This window comes from Manacus candei, unplaced genomic scaffold (genome assembly GCF_025592945.1).
Source record: "Manacus candei isolate 608988 ecotype Guabito, Panama unplaced genomic scaffold, ASM2559294v1 h1tg000059l, whole genome shotgun sequence".
Classification (NCBI taxonomy): Eukaryota; Metazoa; Chordata; class Aves; order Passeriformes; family Pipridae; genus Manacus; species Manacus candei.
The window spans coordinates 777,060-795,070 of record NW_026138107.1 but is presented as its reverse complement, the minus strand read 5'-3'; the positions used below and the strand labels follow the sequence as shown (position 1 = coordinate 795,070).

General features: G+C 44.2%; 1 protein-coding gene across 2 annotated transcripts in view; it reads right to left on the bottom strand.

The window, feature by feature from the left end:
- Positions 1-765: 765 nt before the first annotated feature.
- Positions 766-18,011, bottom strand: part of DYM (dymeclin) — a 213,578-nt gene continuing 196,332 nt past the window's right edge. For both annotated transcript variants that reach the window (XM_051803670.1, XM_051803672.1), the window contains one exon: positions 766-2,418. In XM_051803670.1, coding sequence (XP_051659630.1) covers positions 2,269-2,418 — 150 coding nt within the window. In that variant the 3' untranslated portion in view covers positions 766-2,268. The remainder of the gene's footprint in view (positions 2,419-18,011) is intronic.

Genomic DNA, 18,011 nt, shown 5'->3' with positions numbered 1-18,011 from the left:
AAGAGTCAATGGATTTTAGTGTAAATCTTGGTCTGGCTCTGCTGTTCCAGCTTTAGGTGGTAACTCCAGCTGTTCCAAACCAACTGGGATCTGGGATCACAGCATATTATTAAACACACAAGGAAATTATGCCATTGGAACAAACCTGTTCCTTCTGTACTTCAGTGTCCCCACAATGAGAGGACAGTGAGAGACAATTCGCTGTGCGACTCCCACGCTGGTTCAGCAGCTGGTTTGACCTATTCTGTCAGACTGCTGCTTTATGTACCCTTCTCTTTGTAAAAAAGCCCTTTTGCAGAAGAAATCAGGCTCTCTGCAGTCTGGCACCTGGCTGAGTTGTCTGCTCTGGTGAGGCCTCTCTCGCCCGGGGGTGGAGGGTGCTCCCCTTGGGCAGGTTCAAGTTCTGCTTAAAACAGATGAACACTGAGCCATCCCAGTAGCTTCAGAATCCCCAGTTTAAAAGTGCATCTTCAGACTGACCTCTCCAAAGCTGGGCAGCCCTGCTGACTCACAAACACTCTTAGTCTTTTAATAAAGACAAAATTACGAATCACTACAGTAAGTAAGAAAAGTCATCCCCTTTTGACGTTTGCTCAAAGAACAAAACAAAACAGAATAAGTTCAAAAACACAGCATCAACTTATGTGCAGCTCAGTCATGGTTCATTCATTTCTCCTATTTGCCTAAGAAAACACTGCATCCCCAGTCTTAACGTTGCCTTTTCTCAAAAGCTTCTGCCATAAAGTCCTAAATGCTCCAGGGCTGTAGATATATATATATCCCTTTGTAGCTATATTTTAATAAATCTGGAAAGCTTTTTTTTTTTTAAGCCAGCAATTCCATTTGTGTAGGATTCAAATGGACTTCCACCTCTAAACAAGCAGATAAAAGGAAAGCACAATCTTAGCACATCCTTTAGGGGGACCAAACAGTGCAAGAAATTCTATTTAAAGCCACTTGAAGGACTGTCTGAAAGCAAATGCACCTGATTCCTCAGGTCAACAAACAGAACATGCTGGAGCAGGCAGTGAATACAGAGGGTTGCCACATATGTTTAGGAACTGATTCCTTGAAATTGGAAGTTTTGGCATGCAATGCACTGGTGACAGTCCCCCCCCACAGCAGCACATGGGATGGGGAGAGTGTGCACACGTGTGTGCAACGGGCATCGTTGGGAGTCTCTCCCAAAAAAGTATCCCCACTTTGATAACATGAGATGTTCTTTCAAAATCACACCACATTTCTTCTGCTTTTCCCACTGCTGAAACAGGTGTATCAGGAAAGGGCACTTGAAAACAACAACAGAAAGAAAGAGAAGTACTCTACATTCAGATAAATTTATACTTCTGCCATAAAACCTTCAATACCAAAAAGAGGGGTTTCAACACAGAGCTTCGTCAAGGACCCCCAGGACACACTGTCACCATTACGCACATTACAGGACACTGGTCTACTTTACAATCTTATAATTATTTTCTTTGGACTTTTTCCAACCCCCCCCCTTCCCTACACCTTCAATTTCCAGGAACAACTTTTGTACAGGAGCACAGAAAAACAAGTCTGTAAGGGACTTGACCCCGAAAGCTGGTGTTTCTAGCCCTATGTAGAGTCAGTCAAAACAACAACAACAAAAAAAAAAGACTTGCTATTGAAAATCCTCCCACAAACATCTAAATCAAGTGTTTTGAATCTGCCTGGGAACTAATCTGATTAAGATGCTGCTTGCTTAGTTCCCTTGGATGACAGTGTAGACACCAATTTCAGGACTGCAGCCCTGACAGTGCCACGGAAACGGAGGGCTGTGAGTGAAAACACGGGATTAGGTAACAATCAACCCACGGCAGAATCCAACAGACCATAAAAAGCTTGACCCAACGAAGCTGCCTCGCCTGAAAGAAACAAAAACACAAACGCTGCTTCCAAACCAAAGCCTCTTTCCTCATTTACCCCGTTAAGTTAAAAGAAAAATCAGGTTTGTGGTTGGTAGTAACATCACACCCCATGTGTAAGGCCTCATTTTCATCAAACAAGCTCTAGGTTATGGGTATAAATACAAGGGTGCCTACAAGTCCCTCACACCACAGCCTGCCACCAGCGTGTCGGTGGCAATCTGCTTCCAAAAATGGGCTGTACAGTGGTGGCAACTTCATTCTCTGTAAGCTTTGGGGTCAGAGGGTGCATGTTGGAAAGGGTCACGTATCAACACGCGGTGCAGAGGTTCGTTTTCTGTAAGAAGACAGAGTTGGGTTGGGTTGGGTTGGGTGTCCTTCAGCCAGAGTCCATGGTGAAGAGCTGGATGTCGTGGGGGTTCCAGTACAGGGCCACGGCAGAGTTGTAGACCAAGGACCACACGTAGGGGATGAAGAACTCCTCAGGCTGCTCCTCCTCCACATACTTGAACTTCAGCTCCGGGAACTTCTGCAACAAGAAACCAAAGTCCAATGAGGGGAGCTTTGCATGTCTGTTTGCAAACACACGGCCCATGTAAACACTGAAGAAAGAGGTCTGGTCAACAAAATAATGGGAGGAACTAAACCATTAGACCCAAAGGAAAATATTTACAGGATAAAGAGATCATTTATAATTTCTTCTTTGAATGAGTGTTACATTAGCATATTGTATTCAACTCCTTTACTGTTGGTCACAATCCATTTGCATGTTAACAGACTGAACACGTGAATCGTTTACGAAACACAAAGGTCCTAAGGAAAACTGTCATTTTCAGCAGCTTCACAAAGGCCTTCTTGCTTTTGCACATACAGACCTGTTTATTGCAGTTTTCCCTAGAAAGCATTTTGCTGTTAATTTTACTTGGCTCTTTAGCAGGAGAATCCTTTGGAAAGGCTGTAAGAATAAACACAGCCTGTGATATCACAGAATATCCTGAGCTGGAACAGACCCATGGGATCATCAAGTCCAACCCCTGGCCCTGCACAGGACACCCCAACAATCCCACCCTGGCCCTGAGAGCATTGTCCAAACACTCCTGGAGCTCTGTCAGCCATGGTGCTGTGACCACTGCCCTGGGGAGCCTGTTCAGTGCCCAACCACCCTCTGGGGGAAGAACTTTTTCCTGAGATCCAACCCAATCCTCCCCTGACACAGCTCTGGCCATTCCTTCGGGTCCTGTCTCTCACCAGAGAGCAGAGACAGACATGCTGCGACTTTAGTTTCCCAGTCCTCTCATTCCACCCCCCTCCCAAAGCAACACACACTGAAAACCCACTGTGTTCACTCTCAGTGTGCTTTTGGAAGGGCTGAGTCTACTTTTGTACTCTGGTCTTCACTTTATCCACTTCTAAATGTTGCCTGTGCCTGAGCTTGGCAGAGTCTCAGACAAAAGCCGCATTGCAATGATCACTGGGGTAAGATAAAACACGATGCATTTTATTATTTATAAGGCTGTGGCTAAGACTAAGAATAAACTCAACGGTGTGACATGATCAGAACAAGCACAGCAATGGCTAAGGAGCCTCTTTGCCCATTAATAATGAAGGGATTCCCTATCCTATTTCTTGAGCTCACAGTGTCCTGTTTCCTTGCCTTAGGGTACAGGACTTCTGGCTTGATCAGTCTCCTTTAAAGGAGCCTTTCTTGGCCTCTTGGTTTTCAGGGTTATGTATTTAACTTCTGTGCACTCAGGTTATTTGTATTCTTGGAGCCAGTAAACATGGAAACCTGTAGAAAGTTGTAGAAAACATGTAAAAGTGGCACCTGGGGGCGTGGGTTAGTGGTGGGCTTGCCAGTGCTGGGGTAACATTTGGACTCAATGATCTTGGAGGGTTTTTCCACCTCAAGGATTCTGTGACTCTATGTTTCTACTCCTTCCTTGTGCTGCTGCTGCTGCTACTGGAGCAGTTTGGTGCAAGTGCTGAGCACACAATTACACCGAGACACAAAGGTGCCACCTGTGCTGTGCTTTACAAGGAGGATGTCTCCATGGACAGCTTCTTCCAACCCTCCCAAGTGACAATGTGCCACCTCCTACATGTCTCCATGGACAGCTTGTCCAGCTTGGCTCAACCACAGCCTTGGGTGACAATGTGACATCTCCTCCATTGCTGAGGATGTCAGTGCCACCTTCCAAGTGCTCTCACATTCTGGAGCTGCCATGGTTTGGCTCATTTTGGGGTCAGGCCCTCAATCACAGCTCTACTTAGCCAGATGACAATGTGGAGCCTGGGAGGAACCATTCTGACTGTCATTATTGTACTTCAGGACTTTGGAAGGAGTGGGGAGCTCAGCCTCAGAGCAGTCAGGGAGGGAAGGAGGACACCACTATCTCTGTTCAAGGAACTAAGGCACATAAAAGACCAGGTTGTTAAAGGCACTTCTGCACTTAACTCCTGTTGAGTTCAAAGCTCAGAACCTCAAAGGTACATCAGCAAGTTTAATTTCCTGTGTCAGACATGCAGTTTGTGGTAGAGAAGCTCTACGACAGCCTTTTCGCGCACCCATCCCACTTTCTACCACCTCTCTTCCCCAGGTCTGTTTTGATGAGCCTGTTTAATGTTCTGCATCACTTTATTTTCTCACTCTCAGGCACCTTGCACCCATACTCACCCCCATCTCTCATTTCCTGCCTCCTATCCTACTCCCACCCCAACTCCCTTCCACTGCATCCTTATCCTCTCTCTTTAATGTATCTTTCTATTTTGAACTTGCCCAAGCAAGTTTTCTTTTTTCTCATCAGCCTCAAGAGATCTTCCTTTTCATTAATATCCTCTATCCCTTCCCACCACATCTCCAAGTTCTCAAACTGTCCCTGCCTTCCTCTTCTGCCACCCTACCCCTCCTCTCAGGACACTATAATTCTTTTGGAAGGTTAAACCTCACCCCAATCAAGCCCTCAAGTATATTTTCATAACTATTTATTTTTTTAAAAAAACCCTGATATTCTACTCTGCTTATCCTCAGTGCAGTCTTCCCCACTTCCCTCCAAAACATCCTGACTTGTGGTCAGTGTTGACAGCAGCACATTCCCTTCAGCACTGCATCAGCAGAATGAATGGTTAAACCTCATGGTTACACCATGGTAACGTTTCAAGGCAGAGAAAAGCCTTAAACAGCTGCCACTCTTCACCCCAGGGGCAGCTGCACGACAGGACTGCAGCCTGGAGTAGTCCTTCTGGGAGGGAAGGGGGGAAAAGTGATTAAAGATACTAATTTCAGTTGAATTAAACACAGATAACTTTTTTTTTTCCCCACGTTCGGGGACACAGATACAGCTACTGCTTTTGCAAACACTTGTGGCAGTAAGCTGGGAGCATTCTGGGCTCTTGTGAAGCCTAACAAACATCTCCAGCCCTAAAGCTGTAGGTAAAATTGTATTAGAAGTTCCAACAGCTCCATCTGAGATGCTCAGGTCTTACTATCCCATTATCTCTCAGCTGGAGGGGCAGCATAAAATAAATCAGATAGCATTCATATTTTCAGGCAATAAGCCATGCATTGATTTTATTATTAAGCTTTTCTTCAGGCTGATCGATGTTGCCATCGATTGCAATCGTACTGCAGCAATTTAATAATCAATTTCAGATTAAAGGCTATAACTCACTGCAGTCAGTCTGCACTCTCTCACACTCAACACATGCCTTGAACAGTCTGCACTGTATCTTGGAAATGTAGAAAAGGAAAATGAGACTTTTAAGCAGAGGGATCATACATGTCGCCATTACATACACACAATTTTGAATGCCTTTGTATAAAAATAATGTAAGTAATGGCAGGAGTGACAGATTTGTGATGGTCCACCTGAACAGTGGGCCCAGGACAGCTCAATGCACTGTTAATGACACACGGAGAATCTGAATTGCAGGTCAGCAGTTCAAACCCACCTTCTTTAGACGGCTGCAGTGATGCCTGGCTGTGTGCTGGCCACGGTTTCTCATTCATTAAAAATGAGAAATCCTAGAGGCCCAGCATGGAGAGAACTGCACCAGCATCTTTGGGATGTGGATGTGGCACTTGGGAATATGGTTTAGTGGTGAACACAGTGGTGCTGTGTTAATGGTTGAACTTGATCTTAGAGGGTTTTTCTAACCTCAGTGATTTTGTGATCTACCTTGCAAGATTAACCATGGCAGTCATTCACTGCTAAGATGATAAACTACCCATACTGTCTCACTACAAGGGTGTTCACTGAAAACAGAATTTATTAACAAACAAAACCACCAAATTTAAGCCACCTCAAAAAGTTTCTTTCTTATCAGACTGACTTTAAAACTATTTGCAACAGCCAGAATTAGAAACCACATAAGAAGCTTTATTGAGGAAAAAAAGCCGTAAGATTTTCAATGGGTTCAAGGAATGGTTCAATTCAGATCTGTGCCATTTGCCTCCTGCATGTACTGCTTCCAAATGAGTGATCAGGAGCCTTAGCCATGTGTTGCAGACAGGAGGTGACACTGAATGAGTGTTTCTGCAGAGCTGTAAAACAACCAGGTCACAGGAGTCTCGGGGCACTCCCAGCAATGTCCCAGCCAGCACTGTTGAGTTTCTATCACGGTTAACAAAATTCCCAAAGTGGCACATCAAACCAGCAGTGCACAAAACCATTTTCTTCTGCTTTGCTGCTGTTGTGTCCAACTTACTCCTGGAAAGACATTTGCTCCCCAGCTGGTGACACTCCAGTGAACCTCTTTTGAAAAGAGGGACCGTCTTAAGGCATCTTAAACAGTAGTCTTAATAACAGAGGACAAGCCCTGGCACGAGATTAATCATCCCTTTTTTTCCTTGACAGTCCTGTTTGTGACGGTGTCGAAAGATGGAGCCCCTCTGCTCTGGAGCCAGGCTGGGAGAGGTGGGGGTGTTCAGCCTGGAGAAGAGAAGAGCCTGGGAAGACCTGAGAGCCCCTTCCAATGCCTAAAGGGGCTCCAGGAGAGCTGGAGAGGGACTTGGGAAGGCCTGGAGTGACAAAACAAGGGTTTCCCGCTGCCAGAAGGTAGGGTTAGATGGGATACTGGGAAGGAATTCCTGGCTGTGAGGGTGGTGAGGCCCTGGCACAGGTTGCCCAGAGAAGCTGTGGCTGTCCCTGGATCCTGGAAGTGTCATAGGTCAGGATGGGCATGGCTTGGAGCAACCTGGGCTAGCGGAGATGTCCCTGCCCATGGCAGGGGTTAGAACTGGATAATCTTTAAGGTCCCTCCCAACACAACACCCTCTGTGATCCCATATACGATGCTGTTCACTATTTAAGTTTTTGAACACAAATGGGTCCACTGGAGCCATTATTTGCATTTCCCTCCAGCCCTTATAGAGGACAAACAACCCCAGATAGTTCAAAACAAACCAACCTGAGGCAGTCCCTGAAAACCCGAGAGGCGGAGGTAACGCTACGGTTTGAGCAGCACAAGTTAAACAGAGACATCACTTATCAGCTCCGGTGAATCACTCCACCACTGCACCCTATCTTGTTTTCTTCTGCCAGACAAAGCAGAAGTCAGATTTAGTGGTTGGGACGAGGGTACAAACGAGACAGACCGAGAACTTTGCAGACTGTCTGCGTTGTCAATCATATGATTCGATGAAAAACCACAAGAAGCCTGATGAACAGATGAAGAACTGAACTGCAATAACTCCCCCACCGCAGAAGTTCAACAACATCGGGGTGTTTTGGTTTCTTTTTGGTCTTTTTTTTTCTCTTTTTTCAGTTAACGTTGAGGAAGAGAACATCATGGCCAGCCAGCAGCACCTGGCCCCGCTCCAGGCAACGCAGTGGCATCTGCACTGCAAGGCTTGAGCTGTACGTTAAATAAAATAGCCTTTCCCTTCAAATCAACCCTTGGAGCTGCTCCTAGGCTACAGTGTTATGTCAGTGGATGATCTCCACGAACATAATATAAGCAAGGGCATATGGAGCTGCTTTAAGAGCGATGTCTTTGCTTTATTCCCTGATCTAGATGTTTTACTGGATGAAAAGCAGGACTCGCCAAAGAAATGGGGCAGTCACTGTGGAAAATAAAGAAATTAAAGAACTGTATTAATAAAAATGTGGAGAATCCTCTTTTCCTCTATTTGTGGTTAGAAACTCTGGTTTCTGAAACAGCAATCAAGTGCAGGTCACTGTTTTCAAAAACAGGTGACTCTTTGAGGAGGAAAGTACCATTTCCAAAAGAGTCTGAACACATTTGAGAGTCAAATTCATGGGGACTTTCCATCAATCCAAACCTTCAAAGTCTTTCTGAAAGTGGGATTTGTGTGTGTTTGAAAAGCTTACTCTGAGTCCTGTTTGGTAACCTAATGACATGCTGGCAAATTATGTGTTTCATATTGTTTCAGCTAAATATAGCAGTATTGCCTGCAGAGCATCTGTAGGATTGGACTTTATTAGCAAAATACATCAAATGGCAAAGAAAAAAAGAGACAGGGTTCAGATTCAGCATTGTACCAAGTCTCTATTCTAGGGTCCATAATGAATATTTACTCTAGCCATGATTGCCCCTACAACCTGCCTTGCACCAAACACACCAACCTGTAAGGAGTTTGGGCAAAGGAAGTGCACTTGTTATTGTCTGCAAAATCCACAATGCCACCTTGAAATCTGGTCCCCAAAACAGCAATCCTGGAAAAAACCTCAACAGTCATGCCTGGTACACTGTGCATGGTATCAATACCCAGGTACATATGTAAGCATTGATGTAATTGTTTTTTATATAAATACAAGCACTTGAGTTCTTTAATGGAACACAATTCGTGGATGCAAACATCTCAGTGCTTGGTTTAAGACACTGATAGACTGAATTTTTGCAATTATTTAATTCTTTTGAGGTGATAAGGCCCTTTCATCTTCCTCTGTTTCTGTTCGTGTCTGCGGTGCTTCTCTTTGACTTCAGACAGAAAGCCGGTGTGGCTTTGGCGAAATATCTGTATGGGCTACACCACACCTGCCTGATACCATCTTTTTCTCCTTCTCAGGCCTGCAGCACAGACAGCCCAGCAGAGGATGGTGGTGGGGAGATGAGGGAAGCAAACAGGAAACATGCTAGACTAGGTGTGAGCCGCATGTCTTGTTCAGAGATCTGCGTGAGGAATAGGTGCAAACTGAAAGATGGTGAAGAAAACTGGGGCTCGGAACATGCCAGGAGGGTTGAGAAAGAAACAGAAAACTCAGGGTGATAAGATGTTCAAAACCACCTATGCACAAGCTAAATATGTTAAATATAATAAATATAGTATTATGTATAATAAAAGAAATGTAAAAGTTTAAGGAATTACACGAGTTGTAGTAGACAACAACATTTTACCCAGGGAGTAAAATTCCATAAGACAGGTAACCCATACTCTCCTATTGGGACACAATCTTCCTGGTTCAGCAGGGCAGGTAAGTTAATCTATAGGGAGACAGCTGTTTAGAAAGTTAGGATCATTGATACGTGACTTCTGTCTTCAGGTCACTTTGAGTAAAGGTTTGTACAACCAGAGCTGTAGGAAAATAAATGTTCAGCAGTGAATTTTCAGTGTTGGACGTGAACCACCACCAGAAAAGCAGACGTGCCTCTGGTGAGAGTTCAGCAATTATCATTTTATTTTAACAGAGTACTGAGAAGCCAGGTCATTTGGGGAAAAATTAGCCAAACAGCTCTGACTAGATGTTTATTGGTAAAAACTCCATGATTTAAATGAGATAAATAGTTGTGGTAAACCTGCCAGGGCACAAAGCTTTGCAGGGTACCATAAGAGGAAGACTGCATTTCTTTCTGGGATAGAATGGCAAATACTGACAGTTTTAAAGTCCTAGAAATTCAGGGATGCAAATACATCCACACTTTTTTCTCTTCTACCCAGCTAAGTAATATTGCTGATAAATGTCAATAGCTCCAAACCATGCCATAGAAATGATTTTTGTCTTCATATTGAGTTGTTAATCTATACAAATTCCAAAAGCACTGTATAAACACACATATCTGGACACAGGAAGAGGCCAGGTAGCCAATTCAGGCTCTCCTGAGTCCACTTCAGAAACACCTGGACTCTGGGCTACTTTTAGACAGGACAGTAAATAAACTAAAACACTGGTCAGCAGCTGTAAGGACAGGCTGGGAGAGCTGGGGGGGTTCACCCGGAGAAGAGAAGGCTCCAGGGAGAGCTGAGAGCCCCTTCCAGTGCCTAAAGGGGCTCCAGGAGAGCTGGAGAGGGACTGGGGACAAGGGATGGAGGGACAGGACACAGGGAATGGCTTCCCACTGCCAGAGGGCAGGGTTAGATGGGATATTGAGAAGGAATTTTTGTCTGTGAGGGTGGTGAGGCCCTGGTCCAGGTTTCCCAGAGCAGCTGTGTCTGCCCCTGGATCCCTGGAAATATCCAAGGCCAGGTTGGATGGGACTTGGAGCAACCTGATCTGGCTTAGTGGAAGGTGTCCCTGCCCATGGTAGGGGGTGGAATGAGATGAGCCTTAAGGTTCCTTCCAACACAAACTATTCTGGGATTCTCTGAAAATTCCTTAAAGCACTCAGTTTGAGAAAAAATGGGGATCCCTGCTCAGCTTCAGAGATACTGTGTCTTCCTGGAGAAATTTTGAAACAGGAAGAAAAGATTAGGAAGATGAAAGACCAAAGAAAAACTCAGATATTACACACTGTTAAGCATCATTAACCTCTAGAAAACACTGTATGTATTATACATACATAGTCCCAACTCAAGGATTTAGAGCTGTAACTACAGTTTGCTTGCCCTGTCAGGATTGTTCTCTATGCCATGTTCTCTAGACAGACACACATTTTTCCAGAACACTTCCAAGAAGACAGTTCAACACCTAGGAGCCAGACAGAGCTTTGACTTGCTGCCTGACCAGGGAGAGATGGGGAACTGCAACAGGAACACTACGAGGAATTTGCAACACTCCAGAATATACAATATATGTTGGCTTTACCAAATAATGAGAAAAAAGTGGACTAGAGATTGATATATGTAATTAAAATTTTAAGTGCAAGGATGAAGGCATGGCGTGTAAACCAGGTATCATCAACAAAAAAGACTACTTTCATTCACTTCAGGGTTAACCCAAAACAATAACTCTTTGAAAATACAGAGGCCTTTTAGAAGAAAGAATATAGATTTGAGTAAAAAGTAAAGAACCTCGAGATGACAACAGTTAAAAACAAAGAGTGTTTTTAAAATTGAAGTAAAACTAATAAAGATTTAAACATGTGGAATGAAGAAAGCTACTGACTCAACTGACAAAAATGGTTCTAGGTCCTGACCCCGCTCAAGCACTCGTGACCCACACATCAACTACTCAGATAAATAAATAAAATCCTTTGTGTGCTTTTGAATTTAGAGAATTAAAATCTGAAAACCAGAATAATCCCTGGACCCATTTCTCAGTGGCATTCAAGGGCAGCACAGCACAAACGGGGATGAGCCTGTCAACTCAGAAAACTTCTATTGATGTGAAGTGGAGGTATAAGCCCTTCCTACCATGGGATTTGCAGAAAATGCACATTTCATAACAGCAGTCCCTATTTTTACCAGTGCTAAGGAAGATGCAAATGAGTTTAAGCCCTGGCTTCCTGTGCTTCACCTCACAACCCATCCGCCTCTAGATTGATGTGCAGAGCTTTATGTGGCCATGAAAAACAGTAGGTTTGCAGCAAACACCTCTGTTAAAACTGAAATGAGTTTAGAAATCACTCATTCACTGATACCTTTATACAGAAGACTTCTACAGCTGCTAACAAAAGGTCACAAGATTAGCAGTAGAATTCAGACACTTCACTCTGCTACAACTCACAATTAAGACCATGATGCTTTAGCAGTACCCTCAAAGAAGGGCTTAGACATCTAGAAATTTTTTAAGTCTCAAACCCTGCAACCTTATAAAGACTTTCCAAACACCAAAATACCATTTGCCCTTTTCAAGGGTGCAAAAGGTAAAGTTTAAGAAACTGGCTGTCATAACTCAGTTGGGAACATCTCACTTTCATGTATTGTGTAAATTGGTAGCAGGGGGAGGAACAACTCTTTGAAGGTCTCACATTGGCCATAAACTCAAGTTGTCCTAAATCCATACATGTACTGTTTGGATCACTCTGCCAAAGACAGAAGACATAAAGTTCAGCAAGCAAGTGAAGGCAGAGTAGGATCAGTTCTGCAGTCAACCAGCAGATCTGGAGCAAATCACCATCCCCGGAGGGATTTAAAAGCTCTGTGGATGTGGCACTTGGGAATATGGGTTAGTGGTGGACTTGGTAGTGCTGGGGGAATGGTTGGACTCGATAATCTCAGAGGGCTTTTCCAACCCAGACAATTCTGCGATTTTGTGACCTGTGAGAGACTGAGGTGCTTGATCAGTCCATAAAAAGTTCACAGTGCCTTCAAGGGCCTTCATCAGCTGGTCAGTGGGGAAACCCTTACATAATACAAAAGGGGTTTTTTATGGTTCAGGACTCACCAAAGATAAGAATAATTCTTGCTGTGCAATTTGATTACTTGTAACAATGTGAAGGAACTCAAAGGAGGGTAAAGTAGGGGTGAAAAAAGCAGTCTCCTATTGGAGATACTGTAAGAGAAGGCAGCAAAGAAGGATTAACTCCATAACTGTGTACCTGTTTTTTTTTTAAAAACAAAGCCAATGTTATAAATGCCAAACAATATTCCAGTTCTCCTGCCAGAGACGATCACCTGCTAATTATTTTCTGAAAAGTGAGTTCCACACTTTTAGTCCAATAGATATAATTTATTAAACTTTCTTTTAACAGTAAAGAAAAACTCACTGGAAAAAGGCCTATGAAATGTATGAAAGATGGAAGCTTTGGAGAAACTAACCCTGCTGAATAATGAATGATATGTGTAGCTATATACTCAAAGACATGGTAGAACTACTCTTGACAAATCTTGGAGCCAACTATGTATTTTAAAAATTTTGAGCAGTGAGTGCTACTGTCTAAGTCAGAGCAGTTGTTTTGACTTTGATAGCAGACTACTCTAAAATACAAGGAATGTTGTTTATCATGGAAATGCTTTGTGCTCCAGATAACATCACGGATGACTGCCCCACCTAGGCTAAGGCACCATCCCATCATCCCAAAACAAACCCCAGATAAACCTCTCACTGTTGCCCGGCTCCTACTTCCACCAAAAACTCAGCTATTGTGCAAATAAAAGTCTTGCCACGGTTTGTGCCACCCAGAGGGTGTTGGACACACATGTGACAATGAAGGAAACAACTGAACTTCAAGAAATTAACCCACATTTTTGTGTTTCAGTAAGACACCTGAGCAAACACTGTGCCTTGCTGCCAGAGGGATGCACCTTAGGAACCTGTCTGGATTATGTACAAATTCTGGCCCAGTAATAGGTAAACACTGCTCTTTTCTCATTTTTTTTTTTTTTAATATGGATTGTAATGCCCAGGGTTAGATTCTTCTTCACCTACCCTGGAAAAGGAGATGGAGATTTTGCCATCTGACTTGATCCCACCCTGTGCTTGGTGGTGGAGCTGGTGATCACCTATGGAGTGCTGACCTCCTTGCTCTTCAGGATCTGAGCTGGGAAGAGACTGAAGCATAATGACTGCATAAACCACACTAATTTCATAGTTTAAGGATTCTTCCTTTTGCAAATCACCTACATGACCCCTCTCTGCTCTAATACAGTCTTGGGATTATCCAGAAGAACTACAAAGCATCGAGAAGTCAAAAATGCTGTTGTCACCCGCCTGTTTCTTTCACCCCAAATCCAGAGTTACTGCAATGTCAGTTTTGTTTTCTCATTTAGTTGCATAGAATATATTCCCCCAACACAAAAGGTGGCAGGAGAAGAGCAGAGTGATTCAGTTTGCATATTTTTCCAGTGACGAGGTCCCAGACATGCTTTCACTGGATATTGGTGCAACGCTGCATCCAAAACATCCCACCAAGCCAAAAAGAACATTCCTTTGGACAACTGGGACCACGCTCCTCTCCGTTATCACTGCACAGGGGTCCAAACCGCCGCCCAGACCTTGGCTTTGCACACCAACCAGAGAGATAAGACCCCTTCTCCCAGCTGAGCTTTGATTTGCCCCTGGGAGGCTGACATTTGCAGCACATTTCCTCGTGTGGAGGGTTCCTCACGGGTCGCTTTACGAGGTTAGACGTTTACTTAACAGCAGCCACAGAGACGAAGCCCAAGCCCGACATCCTCCTCCGGTCCCTCCCACCCAGCACGGCGGCGGGGCTGCACGCCAAGCCCAAACATCCTCTCCCCCCACCCCCACGGAGGAAGACCTCCTTTTGATTTTGTACTTTTTAATCTGAGAGAGCCAGGCCTGTAAATATTACAAAAAAATGATAACAATGACTTAAGAACAGAGACAGACTCGCTGTCACCAACTGTTAACTCTCAGATCAGGGCAGCCTAGGAAGTGGACCCTTATCTGCCTGAGGCTCAGGACACACTGACTAACACCCTATTGAGTCTGCAGACCTTTGGCTCCCTAATCTCCCCAAACTGGAAAACGTACACCCCAACGGACATACTCCCTTCTTAAGTATTTCAAGCCTCTGCAAAGAGACAACCAGTGCCGTGGGATGAGCAGCACTGCCCCGCCGCATGCCAGGAAACCCCATTTATTTGTCTCAAGGAGCGAAAGGTGAAATGACAGTAAGGCCTCTCCAGCCACAGCACGCGGTGCCAGACTGCAGCCTTATCTCTGCTGGGACTGCCAGACGAGGAATCGGTGCCAAATGTGGACGTTTACACAGTTATTTTGCGGATGTGGACCTTCACAGCTTTTTAAAAAAAAAAAAATTTGCCCTAACGTTAAGACTCCAGTGAAGACAAACCCAAGGTTTGCAAGGGGAGGGGTTAACCTGACCTCAAAAAATAACTAGGGTGCCTTTTCTAAAAATGGATTTTTAGATTGTTCATTCTATTCTGTATTTTATTCTATATTCTATTATATTCATGAAGGTTGTGATAAAAAGTTCAAATTAGGTACTGGAAACGTGCCTTTATCAATGACAGAGGAAAGCAGTGGGTAGAAGGGAGAAAGGGAGAGCTACTGCTGAATACGACAAGGATTGTTTCAAGGTGGAGAGCATTTTTACAAGTCTTCAAGCTGGGCAACTGCATCTCCTTGACTGCCTGAGCAGAGGGAGTCAGGAGCTGACTGTGTCCAAAAAGGATGTTTGCTTGGTGTCTTCCTGAAGCCACCAGTTTAAAAAGTAGCACACTCTTAGAGTGAAACTGCTTTTTCTTCTAATGCAAACAACCACCCGGATCTGAAAAAGGGCCCCAAGCGAGCTGCTTTTCCAATAACAAATGAAAATTACTTGTATTTTCTGTTTCACTATGCTATAGACACTGCATTTCCAGATTTGTTTGCCTTCAATGACCTCAACTGTATTAAGACTTATTCTTGTAAAGACTGTCCTTAGGACATGAATCAAACATTTCTAGAGAACTCCCCAGCTCAGGCCGGGGAATTTTCGAAGTCATTTATTCCTAAATGCTATTATGCTCCTTGGTTATCAAACATAACTGCCCCCTTCCTCCCTGTGCATTCAGGTCAGGATTGTTTACCCTAGTGGTAACAAGCAGGGTTTGCTGGTCTCAGCTCAGGAGGATGGAGCTTGGCAAAACCTGACGGGACAGATAAGCATAAGGAATTCAAATAAAGTTTTGCTGCCTGACTCTGAGCTCAGAGCTACAGGCACCACTAGAGTCTCACGGGTCCCACATTTGAGGACAACACCTAAGTTTAGGGCCTGAGCTCTCCTCCCACTCTACTGCACAGGCACAGAATTTCCTGCTCTTATTTGGAGCTGCCAGTTGCTCATACCACCTAGGAGACCTTCCTTCAGTGAGATATCTGATACAAGCCTCAGGTTTCCTATGTAAAAAACAATCCTTGCTGTGGACAGCTCACGTGCTGCAGTGAAGGAGGGGCAATCTTCCTCCTGGAGCTTCTGGATGCTACTGCTGCTGCAGCATCATCAGAGTGGGAAATTGTCACCCCATTGCTACACTGTCTGTCCTCAAGCTGAACTCAGCTCATGAGCCACAGCTCCTACTGCCAGAGGGCAGGGTTAGATGGGATGTTTGGAAGGAATTCCTGGCTAGGAGGGTGGTGAGGTCCTGGCACAGGTTGCCCAGAGAAGCTGGGGCAGCTCCATCCCTGGAAGTGTCCAAGGCCAGGTTGGACAGGGCTTGGAGCAACCTGGGATAGTGGAAGGTGTCCCTACCCTTGGCAGGTGGTTGGAATGAGATGGTCTTTCAGGTCTTTAAACCATTCTGTGACTCTGGGATCTTTTGTGACAGAGAACTAGAATAAATCACCTAGCTGGCATGGAAAGAGTAAATGCAGGACTCTCTGTCTCTTCTCATGTCCTGTGCTCTAAGAGCCCACAGTGACTGAAAACACTTCGCACCTGCCTGTCTCTGCTCCCAGGGAACAAGTGACAGGATGGGAGGAAACAGCCTCAAGTTGTGCCAGGGGAGGTTCAGGTTGGATATTAGGGAAAATTTCTTCATGGAAAGGATTGTCCAGCCCTGGCACAGCTGCCCAGGGTAGTGGTGGAGTCCCCCTCCCTGAAGAGATTTAAAAGCCATGTGGATGTGGCACTTGGGGACATGGGTTTGCGGTGACCTTGGAAGTGCTGGAGAACAGTTGGACTTGATGGTCTGGGAGGGCTTTTCCAACCTACAGGGCAAGGAGAAAAGCTGGGTAGAAGGGAGCATAGTAGGGTTTTTAGGGTACAGAGTCAGCACGAGAACACGGTCAAGGAAAATCAGTTTTTCTTTGCAGGCTCAACAGACTGTGGGTTGAGCGCCACAACCTCAGGAACCACAAATCCAGCCTAAATCCACATGGATTTAAGATTCAGTGCCATCACCTGATACTACAGAACAACTAGAGCTACAAGAAAGGCATGGTGACCTAAACCAGTTGCCCTCTAAATCCCAGCAGCAGAGCCCTCAGCAGTGATGCTGGCAGACATGAGAAATCCCCTGCTTGGCCAGGAGAAAGCCATCTCCAACACTAATCATCCTCAGCAGGAACAAACAGCCTGTAAATCAACTAGAGAGAAGCTCTGCAACTTGCACCAAAGGTTGTGACAAAATTAAACTCAGTATGGCAATGCAGCGGAGGCAGCCATCAGCTGACAAAGTACATCTCTTCCTCATTCTCACTTCTTGGTGCAGTTACTGTAAACATTCAAGATATTTCTCTGATTTATGCATTTAATTAGAAGATATCTATAACATTCCTGCTGTTTACATTTAACCCAACGCTGCAATGAAAGCTGTAATTTTGTCTAGGATTTATATTCTGTACTCAAAATTATTTTGATTCCTTGATTTAAACATACACACAGAAGTGAAAATGTGTCAAAATCATGAAAATGGAAGAGATTATACTCCATTATCTAGTTCATCTGTCATCCAGGGCAGCAATTTTCTGAGGACTGTTTTTCTCAATCTGCCACATGTTATGGAAACTTAATTCAAAAGACTAATTCAGAAAAGACAGCTAAACCTTAAAAGTGGAAGAGCAATTGGATCAGTATAATTGGAAGTTGGTTACATGATTTTTTTTCTCCCTCTATCCTGTATTCAGTGGTCATAACTCAACAAATCTTGCACCTTCTGCGATAAAGTTATTTGCCTCTGCCTCATTAATTTGCATTTTATTTAAAAAGTGGTTAATACTTTTTTTTTTATGGAATCAGAAAAAATGTGGGTTTTTATTAATCAAAGAAACTAAAAAATCAATTTTAAATGCAACTTTCCTTTTTTTTTTTTTTTTACTTTTCAGCTACTCTACCTATACCGAAGGTTTGCAGTAGGAAATGAACACAGGGGTTGGAAACAGCTTTCAACTGAGGGGGGGGGGGAATAAAAGGTCAGAGCATTTCAGTGTAATTTTACTTTGCTTTGACCAAAGTCGCAAGATATTTGGAAACAACACGTCATGCACATGCAGCGCACTTGGCACTGGACTTTTCATTGGACTCAGAACATATGCAGCAGAGGGAGGGAAGAACTGCACAACACATGTGAGGCAGATTCAGTCACAGCAAAAAACA